The sequence below is a fragment of the Gamsiella multidivaricata genome (genome assembly GCF_025024155.1).
Source record: "Gamsiella multidivaricata strain RSA 2152 chromosome Unknown BC939scaffold_121, whole genome shotgun sequence".
Taxonomy (NCBI): Eukaryota; Fungi; Mortierellomycota; class Mortierellomycetes; order Mortierellales; family Mortierellaceae; genus Gamsiella; species Gamsiella multidivaricata.
The window spans coordinates 37,420-48,850 of NW_026251829.1; the positions used below are offsets into that span (position 1 = coordinate 37,420).

The 11,431-nt window shown below is 47.3% G+C and overlaps 5 protein-coding genes across 5 annotated transcripts; 4 read left to right on the forward strand and 1 right to left on the reverse strand.

Annotated features, from left to right (window-relative positions):
• The first annotated feature begins 44 nt into the window (after positions 1 to 44).
• BC939DRAFT_468738 (uncharacterized protein) lies at positions 45 to 3,346 on the forward strand. Its single transcript, XM_051557946.1, has 9 exons — positions 45 to 290; positions 368 to 497; positions 589 to 703; positions 792 to 922; positions 1,017 to 1,219; positions 1,327 to 1,496; positions 1,577 to 2,330; positions 2,419 to 2,830; positions 2,920 to 3,346. The coding sequence occupies exons 1-9, from the start codon at positions 71 to 73 to the stop codon at positions 3,317 to 3,319; spliced, it is 2,535 nt and encodes an 844-aa protein (XP_051406611.1). The 5' UTR covers positions 45 to 70; the 3' UTR covers positions 3,320 to 3,346.
• BC939DRAFT_468742 (RNA pol II accessory factor, Cdc73 family-domain-containing protein) lies at positions 3,335 to 5,477 on the reverse strand. Its single transcript, XM_051557947.1, has 6 exons — positions 4,767 to 5,477; positions 4,523 to 4,689; positions 4,211 to 4,415; positions 4,016 to 4,106; positions 3,606 to 3,915; positions 3,335 to 3,500 (listed from the first exon to the last, which is right to left on the reverse strand). Exons 1-6 carry the CDS (start codon positions 5,146 to 5,148, stop codon positions 3,399 to 3,401), a joined length of 1,257 nt encoding a protein of 418 aa, XP_051406612.1. The 5' UTR covers positions 5,149 to 5,477; the 3' UTR covers positions 3,335 to 3,398.
• Positions 5,417 to 7,691, forward strand: BC939DRAFT_429696 (GPI mannosyltransferase 2; the record flags this gene model as incomplete). Its single annotated transcript, XM_051553224.1, has 6 exons — positions 5,417 to 5,789; positions 5,869 to 6,067; positions 6,143 to 6,326; positions 6,429 to 6,610; positions 6,695 to 6,846; positions 6,934 to 7,691. The coding sequence occupies 6 exons, from the start codon at positions 5,417 to 5,419 to the stop codon at positions 7,206 to 7,208; spliced, it is 1,365 nt and encodes a 454-aa protein (XP_051406613.1). The 3' UTR covers positions 7,209 to 7,691.
• A 214-nt stretch (positions 7,692 to 7,905) lies between these two features.
• BC939DRAFT_508201 (PLP-dependent transferase) lies at positions 7,906 to 9,807 on the forward strand (the record flags this gene model as incomplete). The annotated part of the gene is made up of 7 exons (XM_051560970.1): positions 7,906 to 7,963; positions 8,089 to 8,155; positions 8,257 to 8,359; positions 8,475 to 8,559; positions 8,662 to 8,741; positions 8,840 to 9,094; positions 9,190 to 9,807. 7 exons carry the CDS (start codon positions 7,906 to 7,908, stop codon positions 9,805 to 9,807), a joined length of 1,266 nt encoding a protein of 421 aa, XP_051406614.1.
• An 88-nt stretch (positions 9,808 to 9,895) lies between these two features.
• On the forward strand, positions 9,896 to 11,173 carry BC939DRAFT_468746 (50S ribosomal protein L30e-like protein). The gene is made up of 3 exons (XM_051557948.1): positions 9,896 to 10,164; positions 10,606 to 10,919; positions 11,032 to 11,173. Exons 1-3 carry the CDS (start codon positions 9,954 to 9,956, stop codon positions 11,050 to 11,052), a joined length of 546 nt encoding a protein of 181 aa, XP_051406615.1. The 5' UTR covers positions 9,896 to 9,953; the 3' UTR covers positions 11,053 to 11,173.
• Positions 11,174 to 11,431: the final 258 nt, after the last annotated feature.

The following is an 11,431-nucleotide window of genomic DNA, read 5'->3' on the forward strand; positions in this document are numbered from 1 at the left end:
CGAAAAATCAATTGGGGCAACACTTGGACGCTACAAACGGTACACTTTTATCGCTTGACATCAAACCATCATGGCCAGCGCCATCTGGAAAACCTTCTTCGGTACACGCGACAACCCTGAGGACTTGCTCGAACCCGCCAGCCTCTCTGAGGACGCCTGTGGCAGTCTCGTTCACAGCCTTGTTCGTCTCGGCTACCTAGCCAATATCTCGCTTTCACTCGATGGAAAGTCATTCATCACCCATGAACAGCTCATCCAGGACATCCTGATCCAGCTGAAGAAGCGTCATGGTAAGCATACAAATGCAATATCAAGAGGAAAAAAGACGAACAAGTTGAAATAATACGGCCTTTTTGGGTTGCTATAGGTCGCGTCAGTTTGTTGGACATGCCAAAAGTCCTGAACGCCAGCTTGTCTGATATCGAGGATCGCATTAAAGAGTTGGTTCGTGCGAAGCCCGGTACAGTCGTACTTGTCCAGGATGAGCTTCTTCAAATGTAAATCTCCTTTCAACTGTCGCAAATGTCAAATGTATAATTGGTTTCAGTCCTCACAAAAGCTGACTTCTTTTCATCTTCTTCGACACAGGGAGTATCTCGACAGTATGACTGAACAGATGACAAAAGAGTTAGACCAGCAAGGATATCTGACAATTGCAGATCTGTGTCGAAAGCACAAGCTGGCCATCGATTTCATGAGACAGGTATATGGTATGAACAGCCTTGCTTGACAATTAACAGGACAGCAAGGCACATTTCTCACACCTTGACTTTTTGAATAACTCTATATAGTTTTTAAAAGATCGCGTCGGAGGCGTTATCCCAGGACAATGGGACACTATCGACCGCGGCGTTATTATCTCACCTTCATTCTTGGAGAAAGAAAAGACAACCCTACTGAAAATATTAGATGAACTGGAAGAGTAAGTAGATATATCTCTATGTAAAGTGCGCGGAAGCGACATGGCAATTGGTCAAGCATCACGGACGCTCGCTTATTTCTGCTCAATTGAACAGGCCCACAAGTTTGCAGTCGCTGCGCTCGCGGCATGTTGTTCAGGACCAACTTTTTTACGGACTGTGCGACTTACTTTCCAGGGAGGGTGGACTCCCTGGCTTATTCAAGGGTACTAATGAGCAGGGCGTCTTTGTGCCGAGACCCTATGAGCAACATCAAACTGAATGGATCGAGACATTTTTCAAGAACAATGGATTTATAGGTAAAGTGGTCATTTTATGGTCATCCAAATCTGTTCTGATTAAGGCATGCTCGCAGCAGGCGTGTGAATCTAAACTGCCGTCCATTATACTTGTTTATGGGAAACAGAATTTGACTCGGTCAAGAAACGTGGGATGGCGGATCCTAAAGCGTACGTGCAAACAAACCACCCAATAGCTCTTCTTCTGGAGACACATGCCGTCAAAGATAGTATCTGGTCCATTATCGACGCCAGTGTTGAAGACACTATTTCCAACTTATCATGGATCGATGTTAAGGTTTGTACATGGAAATACAACTTGAGGACTCTTTTTGTCATGTCGCAAATCCCAGCTAAGACCATTTCTCTTTATTGTAGCCGCTCTTGCCCTCGCCCTTAACCAAAGACGACATTGCAAGTTTGCTCCGACAGCTTCCCAGTCTTGCAGAACCTACCTTTCGCATCGCTATATCCCCTGACCAAGACCAATCCTTGACAGGATATGGTGGTGGTTCTCCGCAGGAGACCTTTATCATCCAAGACAGTATTGTCATCACCTCAGGGCAACTGCAGAAATGTCTCTTGAAAATGGGTCCCCTTTTGGACCGCAGTCTCAAAAACATGGTCTCCTGGCGATTATCTTTTGGCACAAACGAGCAATTGGAAGGCCAAGATCCGGACAATGAAAACAGGGTCAGCAATTTTGGGGAGCGGGTCTCTCATTTTAAGGGCGTAATGGAACATGCCTTCAATGCACATCCGGGCCCACAGCGGAAGAACATCAAACATGCAAAAGGCAGCGCTGGGAAGCAAGATGGGACCAAGAAGCAGATTCAGGACTTTTTGACGATTCAGGATGTCAGGGAAGAGATCAAGAAACTTGAACCGGATTTTGACCCCGTACTGGTGAGTGCTGTTTCGGGAGCATTGTACAGAGACTTGGTGGAGAACTTGAGAGACAGGAATCGGTCCATGGTTCTAAATCAGGTGCAGGAAGTCGAGAAGGAGGAAGATGACCTCGTCAAGCACGATGTGACCGATACGTCTGGAGAAGGCGTGCCAATGTTGGCAGCCATCCGATCTCTGTCAAAGCGCATCGAGCTGTCGTCAACAGGCATCGACATTTTTGAAGGTAATCACAATCCGATCGCAAAACGAACGCAGGACACGATGAATTCCCAGCACAACTACTAACCGATATATGTCGTTCTGTAAACTAGATCCATCAGCAAAGAACTCTCTAAGCAAATATCTTCTGCAGTCATGGTGTGTCGAGCTGCTGGATCTGATTACTCTATACCTGTCTGACCTGGACAAGACTTCATCTATCATTACGCCTTCAGATGCCATTGAAACGCGTGAACGAGTCAAAAAAGCTTACAACGAATTTCAGAGCCAGAGCAATAATGCATCCAGCATACAAGGTCCGTTTGTCATTTCCGTAGAAGATAGGATAGCACTGTTGAAACTGGTGCCGCAAGATAAGGTTGAGCCCCTCGAGAAGATGCGCAAGTTGACTGCTGGCAGCGGCAAGCAAAAGAATTTGGCCGAATACGTGGACATGCTGTCCTTCCTCTTCCGGGATGAGAATCTCGACCTGAAGGCCACTGGTACCGGTAGCATGGACAATAGGTTAGTTCGAGGGACAGGCTGTAATATTTGTATTTTGTGATGATCGAACGCTAACCAAACATCCGTTTTTGGGATACTCGGTGGTATAGTCAGTGGAGGAGGGAACACGTGGAGGAACTTCGCAATATTTTGATCGGAATCCACCCTTTCGCGGACCCAGCGTTGATGCTCCACATCGTCACTCTTATTGTATTTCAAAAGTGGACCGGGCGTATGCTTCATGCCTCCGGGAAGCACGTCCCGCGTACCTTGAGACAACTTCGGTTGTCGGTCGAGCAACAGCGACCGCCAGTGCGAATGAGTGCTTCAGAGCAGGAAGTTGCCATATTGCAGTTGAATCTTCTGGAGGAGATGCTGAGCTTAGTTTTATCGAGCGTCAAGCAGCAACAACAGGAAGCAAGCGAGCATAAAGGTGCACAGGAAGATTCACGTCGAAGCTGGCAGGCAGTATATGACCTTGGAGTCATGTTATCCAGTTCCATGCAATAAAAGCAGAAGACGGTTGCCATTGTACATCTCTGTTTATTATGCAGGTCCTTTTGATGTGCTGGAAGTTTTTGCGCCTCTTCTAATAAGCCAAATAGGGCTTGTTCGCTAGGCACCATCCCTGCAACCTGTCCCAGAACTCTGTCACTACCGCCCTATCCGCATGCCGACGATGACGGTTCAACTAGCAATTCGAAAGAAAGATATCATATGTTAGTTACAAAGTGACCAGCCGTGTCAATATCGCAAATGCCATGAAAAAGAAAGAAAGGAGTACGGCGCGTCATACACTCAAAACCTCAACATTCCACGACTTGATACTATCCTTAGGCTGCTCGTCCGCCCACTTGACATAGAATCCCTTGACATGTGCGAACAGTTCCACAGGCTTTTGCCACTTCCATTTCTTGAACTGCCATTCCGCGCCTGTTGTGAAGACACAAATGACACGATCCCAATCCTCTGGTCTCAAGTGATCTGCGCTGTCGATGACATGATAGGGCGTCTTGTGCGTCTCATTAGCTTTTTGGCGGCGCTCGATCGTCAATCTTGTTGGCTTAGCATCTCCCTTACTGCGAATTTCCTGACTATCCATAAATCTAGTCTCAGAAGTAAGCGGAATCAAGATGGCCTGTGAGTAACCTCCTCCTGAAGAACGACTGTTGATCCTACATATCGTGTGCTATGTCTCGTGCTTACATTTGATCTTCCAAGAACTGCTTAATGTTGTACATCGTGAGCATGGAAGTAACGGCAGCGGGAATAATAATAATAGGAATACGAGAGGACGCTAGATCATATAAACGAAAGGAAAGCAATAGGTAGAAGATGAGAAAACAACAAAGCTCAGCATGTAGTGTTGGTATTGTCATCCTAAGCACTCCATGAACTTACAAGATTTGGATTTGCTTTGTGAAGAACTCGTCGCAGATCGCGGGGTGGAAGCATTTGGCGCTGATCCTGGTCGTGACGATAAAGCGGATGTAGCGACTACAGCTCCTGGCTGCCTTGAGTCTGGTTTCGCGGCTGTTGATTTGCCATCCTTCGATTTACTCTTCAATAGAATCGCTGCTCCCAACTTTTGAATATTCGCAAATGACTGATTTACACGATTGTAAAAGAAGAATTCGTTAGTCCCATCCACATGGCTCAATTAAGAGGCATTTTCACAGAAATCCACATAGGCGTGACCCGTTGTCGGCATACCTTGTTGCCTCGAAGCACGCTTGCTGTTGTCCTAGCCAGCCTCTCCTTTGAGATGATCAGTCGTAGGATCTCATTTTCATCGCCATGCCCAGGTTGAATTGATGTTTTTTGTCTCTTTGACGGGTCGTCCTGCTGATCGTCGACTACATCGTCTCCCGATCGTTTATCTAAGTGCAAAGCCGTCCTGGTTAGGTTCTGGGAAGGTTGAAGGTCCATTGTCGATGATTCTATTCCTGATACTTACTCGTTTCTGAGACTTGGTATATGATTTGTGCCGAAGTCGCCGCTGCTCCTGTAAGATATTCAAGCACTCCTCTCTTGTCTAGAATCGAAACGATCGGAATGGCTTTTTGCGCTCCTTCCAAGGAGTATTCTGCTACGCTCTGGTGCGCCCTCTGGAGCAGGAAGAGCAGGGTTTCGAGCGTGTATGTTTCATCCGAGGCGTTTTTCTTGTAGTTGGTTGGAGTGCCTCTGGGGAACGTGAAATTCTGCTTGTCATCTGCAAAGACGACATCGGTGGCGTCGGTGAGCTCTGTAACGAGATTGCCGTTGGCGTTGACGAGAGTGATTGGCTTCTTCGACACTGTGAATTCGCGGAGGAGACTGAGCGGATCGGTCTTTGACATTATGAAGAGTAGGTTGAGAACAAAAATAGTAAGTGTCGCGATTGATCCTGGTGCTCTTGATGCTCTTGATGCTCTTAATGCTCCGGCGCAGATCTGGTTGACGTCAGAGAAATTTTTCTTATCCCATTGCCGGTTCCCTCTCTTTTCTTGTATATACGTTCCATATACACACACACTTTCTCTCTCTCAGCACTCAGTCTTCGTCGTTGTAAATAAAGCCTTCTCAGCAGTTAAAAAGGGGCATCCAGGTCTTATTCGACTTGTATTTATGACCCCAGGCAAGGATACGGTCTTCAAGGATACGGTCTTCAAGGATACGGTCTTCAAGGCTGTTCAGGAGACCACACCCAGCATCGCCAGCAGGGTAGGCATCGTTGCCTACTATGCATTACTCTCGCGACTAGCAATTTGGTTCATCGCCGTTGTGTCGCATGCCCTCATTCAGGATTATGACTCGGCTTTGGAACTGGTGCTACCAGTCGAGACAATAGCACAGCAGTTTTTCAAAGGCATCTTCGGCGTGTTTCTCCGCTGGGATTCATTCTACTTTGTACATATCGCCGAGCATGGATACGTTTTTGAACAAGAGCACGCATTCTTCCCTCTGCTTCCTGTACTGATGCGGCTGGTCTCGAACACAGGTAGGGCATTGAGTACCTGTGTTTGTGTGCACCTGTTCTATGCATGTTCGATCTTAACAGCGTATTTCAACCGTCGTAGTTCTAGCTCCCCTGAGCTCCTTATTCTCATATACACAGCAATTGGTGCTGGCGGGCATCCTCGTATCCAATGTGTCATTCATCGCTGCATCAGTCCAGCTTTATAGGCTGACGCATACACTGTTTGGACAAGAGCGGTTTGCGTTTCTCACGGCTATTCTCTATATTTTGACCCCCTCCGGGATTTTCATGTCCGCTATGTAAGTTACGAACTACACATCTTTGGACGACGCGATCGATGCACCTCTTACTTATTATGACTCCATTTATGACAGCTATACCGAGAGTCCGTTTGCAGCACTTTCGTTCACAGGAATGCTCTTTGCAGCTCGCAGACAGTACCTTTTGGCGGCGGTCGTTTGGTCGATCAGCTGTACTGCTCGCTCGAATGGGGTCCTCTATCCAGGGTTCTTCATCTATGATCTGGTCGTGAGGATGGATCTCAAAGCGCCCATGATGGTACTTATTGTCGTCCTTTTATTACAAGAGGCCTATGGAGAATACACTTCTACAACGATCTAGCAACCTCACACTAATATTTTGCCTGTTCGATGGATGCAGAGCAATATCAAGGCGCTTCTCAAGACAACCGTACTTTGTCTGATCAACTGGGCGGGCTTTCTTTCCGTACAGGGATATGGCTATGCACTTTATTGCTCGAACAAGACTTCTATGCTAGAAGCAAGACCTTGGTGCGAGTCTACAGTGCCGTCCATCTACACTTTCGTCCAGGATTTTTACTGGTAGGCCACCGACCTGTTCACGACCCCGGCGAACCCATCCAGGTGATCTGTGATTTCTTACAGCTTTTGTGGTACATTTCATAGGAACGTCGGATTTCTTCGCTATTATGAAATGAAACAGATTCCCAACTTTTTAATGGCAGCACCGATGATTACACTTTCTGCAGCTGGTATCTTTTGCTATGCGTCTTACGACCTACAGCGGCTGTTCTCTCTTGGACGTTCATCGAACAAAGGTAACCATTCTTAACCTAAGAGAAGCAAACGAAATATATGATGCTAGTTTTTAATGCGCTTCTTGTTTTCGCGTTGTTTATCTGCAGCATCGAAGGACCGACCAATGCCTCCTTTCTTAAGCCTTGCGACCTTCCCTTATATTGTCCTGTGGACGGCCCTCCTCTTTTCCGCAATCACGACGATGCACATCCAAATCATCACCCGGGCATTCTCCTGTGTACCGCCCGTGTACTGGTTTGCAGCTCACCAATTCGAAGAGGGTGCACCTGGCGCGGGCTGGAGCAAATCTATAACGACGTTCTTTGTGATGTACGGGCTTATCGGGATCATCCTGTTTGCCAATTTTTTCCCCCCTGCATAGATTATCCCTGGTGGTAGACTGGATCCTTCTTACAATAAGAATAATTGGCTCACCCGCCTGAACTTCTTCTAAAAGGGGACGGGCACTGTACACAATACTATGGATGTTTGGGCTCATGTTGATGTAGTTTGCTTTCCTGAGTGAACAGGTTGCGATCTTAAGTAGTTTTCCGGGTTGGTCGCAGCTCGTTAGCCCTCCCTCCCCCAAAAAAGATTGGTGGCAAAAGAAATCTTTTGGAGTTGCAACCTGCTGCTAATTTTTTATGTTCTGGTGATGGAAGGAATACTAATCGTCAGGAGAGGTGGCGACGAGAGCAGGGGAGGGGTCCTTGTGGTGACGAAGAGGAGGCCGTGGGAGAAGGGCTATCCAGGGAGCCTCGCGAGCTGATTGAGGAGTCAGCACACTGTAGTTTTAGGTTTGTCAATAACTGGGATTGGCCAATAATGGCTGTGGATGATGTGCTCCTTTACCCTGCGCTTCCTCTCGCACCTCTTCGAGAAATTTTAGCCGATTCTCAAACTCAACCTTCATCGCTCTCACAAAAATAAAAACGAAGGCAATGTTCGCCCGATTCATAAAAACCGCCCGCAACACCCTCTCCACTCCCTCCTCCTCAGTAACCGCCTCTTCCTTCTGCCTCCGACACCAGATCCGCAGGCCCTATACCTCCACTTACCTTCCTGCAACCAACTCAGGCATGACCACAGTGCCTAACATTCCTCGCGCCGAACGCGTTGCTCACTTTGAGCAGGATGGTGAGTCATTCGCCCCCAATATACTACACCACTGCGTTGTTTGCTGCACTGCCACAGTACCATGCCTTATCGGCCAATTGCTTGCCTCCTCCTAACAGTCTGCAATTGATCCTTATGTATTTTAGTCTGGTCCATTTTCACACCTCTGGCTCTGGAATGCCAGGCTGTCAACCTTGGCCAGGGGTTCATGAAGTAAACTAAACTCTGTCTCGTGCACGACGCGATTCTATGCTTAGTGTGTCCTCTAATCATAACAACAACTATAACAATGTCGTATTGGTCGCTGCTAATAGCTTCTCTCCTCCAGATTTTGTGGTCGAAGCTGCGCGCGAGGCTGTCCTGCGCAATGACTGCAACCAGTACAGCCATCCCAAGGGTCGTCCAAGGCTTAGGAACGTACGTCCAGAGCTCAATGAAGCAAACAAGCATGTTGGTGAAATGTAGATCCTCTGTCAGGTTTGCTTCTTTTCTCACATCTTTCCATTGCTTTGCTGTTCATTCTGATCTAAAGGCCCTCGCAAAGTCGTACAGCCCTCTTTTTGGAAGGCAATTGGACCCAGAGACCGAGATTGTGGTGACCGCTGGCGCCAACGAAGGTACCGCAGCAGTGGATTCGCACGATCAGCAATGCCAACAATAGCGCACAGACGATTCCAAATCAAACCACCAACACCTTCTCAATTACTGGTGCTGTATAGGCATTTTCAGCATCTTTGCTGGATATCTGGATCAAGGTTCAGAGGTCATTTTGATGGAGCCTTTCTTTGACCAGTACATTGTAAGTCTGCTTCACTGCATCGCCTGGACAAACGGATACGGATGAGTCAAGATCTTCTAATGTGATGACTAACCTAACTCATTGATAATCGATCACAGTCCAACATCACAATGAACGGAGGAGTTCCTGTCTATTGCCCTATCCGACCCAAGGGCGATACCTCGAAGGATATGGCTGCGAGTGAATGGAAGATTGATATCAAGGAACTGGAATCCAAGATCACACCACGTTCCAAGATTCTTGTTCTCAACACCCCCCACAACCCTATTGGGAAGGTTTTCTCGCGTGAGGAGCTGGAGGAAATTGGAGCCCTTGCGACTAAGCACAACCTGTTGGTTATCAGTGATGAAGTGGTTAGTTCAAATATCTTTTATTTTTTACTCACTATGACCAATTGGGAGGGAATTAAACGCGCTGCTAAAACATTTCGTTGTTGTTGAACTACTAGTACGATCGCTTGTACTTCAATCCTAAAAACCACGAGCGCATCGCCACCTTGGACGGACTTTGGGAGCGAACTATCACTGTTGGAAGCGGTGGAAAGACCTTCGGAACGACTGGCTGGCGCGTTGGCTGGCTGATCGGACCAAAGGCTCTGATCGAGCCTGCCTTAGCCGCCCATACCCGTATCGTCTTTTGCGTGAACTCACCCCTGCAGGAGGCAATTGCCATTGGATTCGAACAGGCTGATGGTCGCGGATTTTTCGGGAGCCAGGTCGATGCCTATGAGCACAAGCGCGAGAAGTTGTTGTCGGTTTTCCGCGAGTTGGGATTGCCCTGTACCATCCCTGAGGGATCGTACTTTATTCTGGTGAACACGAAACGGATCAGGGTGCCTAAAGACTATGTATTCCCTGACCTGCTGCACAAGCGCCCTAAGGACTTCAGGACGTGCTACTGGATGACCAAGGAGATTGGGGTGTGCGCCATCCCTCCAACCGAGTTTTACTCCAAGCCCAACCAGCCCTTGGCCGAGGACTTTGCTAGATTTGCGTTCTGCAAGACAGACGAGACCCTGGACGCTGCAGTGGAGAGGCTGCTTAAATTGAAGCCATATATTGAATAAATCATGGCTATTGAATGATAGTCACCTGTGGCTTTGCTCCGGGACAACAAAGAGAAGAAAAAAAAGAAAAAAAAAAAACATCCATCAACTCGTTCACAGCACTCACTCACCCAGACACACCCCCTCACACTTCACATATCATCAGCATGGCCAAGGAGCGCAAGGAAAAAAAGGAGAAGAAGTCCTCCAAGGCTGAGAAGGTCGAGAAGGTTGAGAAAGTCGATAAGAAAATCGATGCCGGCAACGAATCTGATATGGATGTTGATGCTCCCGCTCGCATCGTTGACATCTCTCCAATCGCCTCTCCTTTGGCCGCCGATAAGTTGACGAAGAAGCTGTTGAAGACCGTCAAGAAGGGTAATACAATTGTGCTCTCATGCGCTTTATTCGCTCATTTGGACGTTTTGCTGGTTGACTCTCTTAAGCAGCAGGACGAGATCCCTTGTGTTTCTGAACGAGTGGACCCAGAACGAGTAGACAAGCAATTTATCTCCCACAAAGAGCGTGCTTGAAGATCATGTAACGGTCAACCGTCCACCAAGCACACTCTCGACAATATTCAACAGCACTCTCAGAACTCCACTTCCTTAATGATCATTTACCAGTAGTAATTGCATTGGACGGCTACGATTCGTAGCGCTTTTGTGAGCGCGATTCTCTGGTCGACACTAAATTACATACACAGCAGATAGACCATCAAATACCTGCACCGCTCGCATTCATACTCAATTTGAGAACGCCAAAAAAAAGTACTCAGACTAAGACGGGATCATTTTTTTCGATGCACAATTGATCTAGCTGCCAAGGCCAAGCATGTGAAGCGTGGTGTCAAGGAGGTCGTCAAGGGTCTCCGTAAGGGCGAGAAGGGTCTTGTATTGATTGCGGGCGACATTTCACCCATCGATGTGATCACGCACGTCCCAGTCCTGTGCGAGGAGAACGATGTGCCCTACATTTTCTTGCCTTCGAAGGAGGATCTTGGAACTGCAGGATCGACCAAGCGCCCCACTTCATGCGTGATGGTTGTCTTGGGTGGCAAGAAGAAGGATATGGATGGTGCCAAGGACTACAAGGAGTTGTACGATGAGTGCTATGCCAAGGTCAAGGAGCTGGTAAGTCTTTCTGTGTGCATCAATTTTGTGCTGTTCGTGTCCGACCTTTTCAACTCGATCACATTACTGACCATACGATTACTTTTATTATGTGTCGCTTTGTTCTTAATAGGATGAGGCTATCGTCTATTAGATACATGAATGATACAGTTCCTTAATCTCCTCCATTGCGTCCTTCTCCATCTTGTACTATTGTTTTGTAGTTTCCCTTTTATTTTTTGTCATTAAAGCATTTGACCTTTCTTTTTTCATAACCCATCTGTGTTATGGTGAACAAAAAGCAAAGAGTGCATCAAAAGACTGGGATGTGATCCAGGATAAGCAAGTTTGCACGCGTCTTAGGCACTATGATCTATGGTCGATCATCGTGCTTGTATCAAGTATGAGTCGATCTGTTTGCTGACCTATGGAGTTCCGTGCTTGAGAAATAAGGTTAGCTTTACCTACTCACTTCATTTGATCTCTGGCGGCTTTATTTGTACCCGCCTTCTCTTCTTTTCCGAACCTCATTC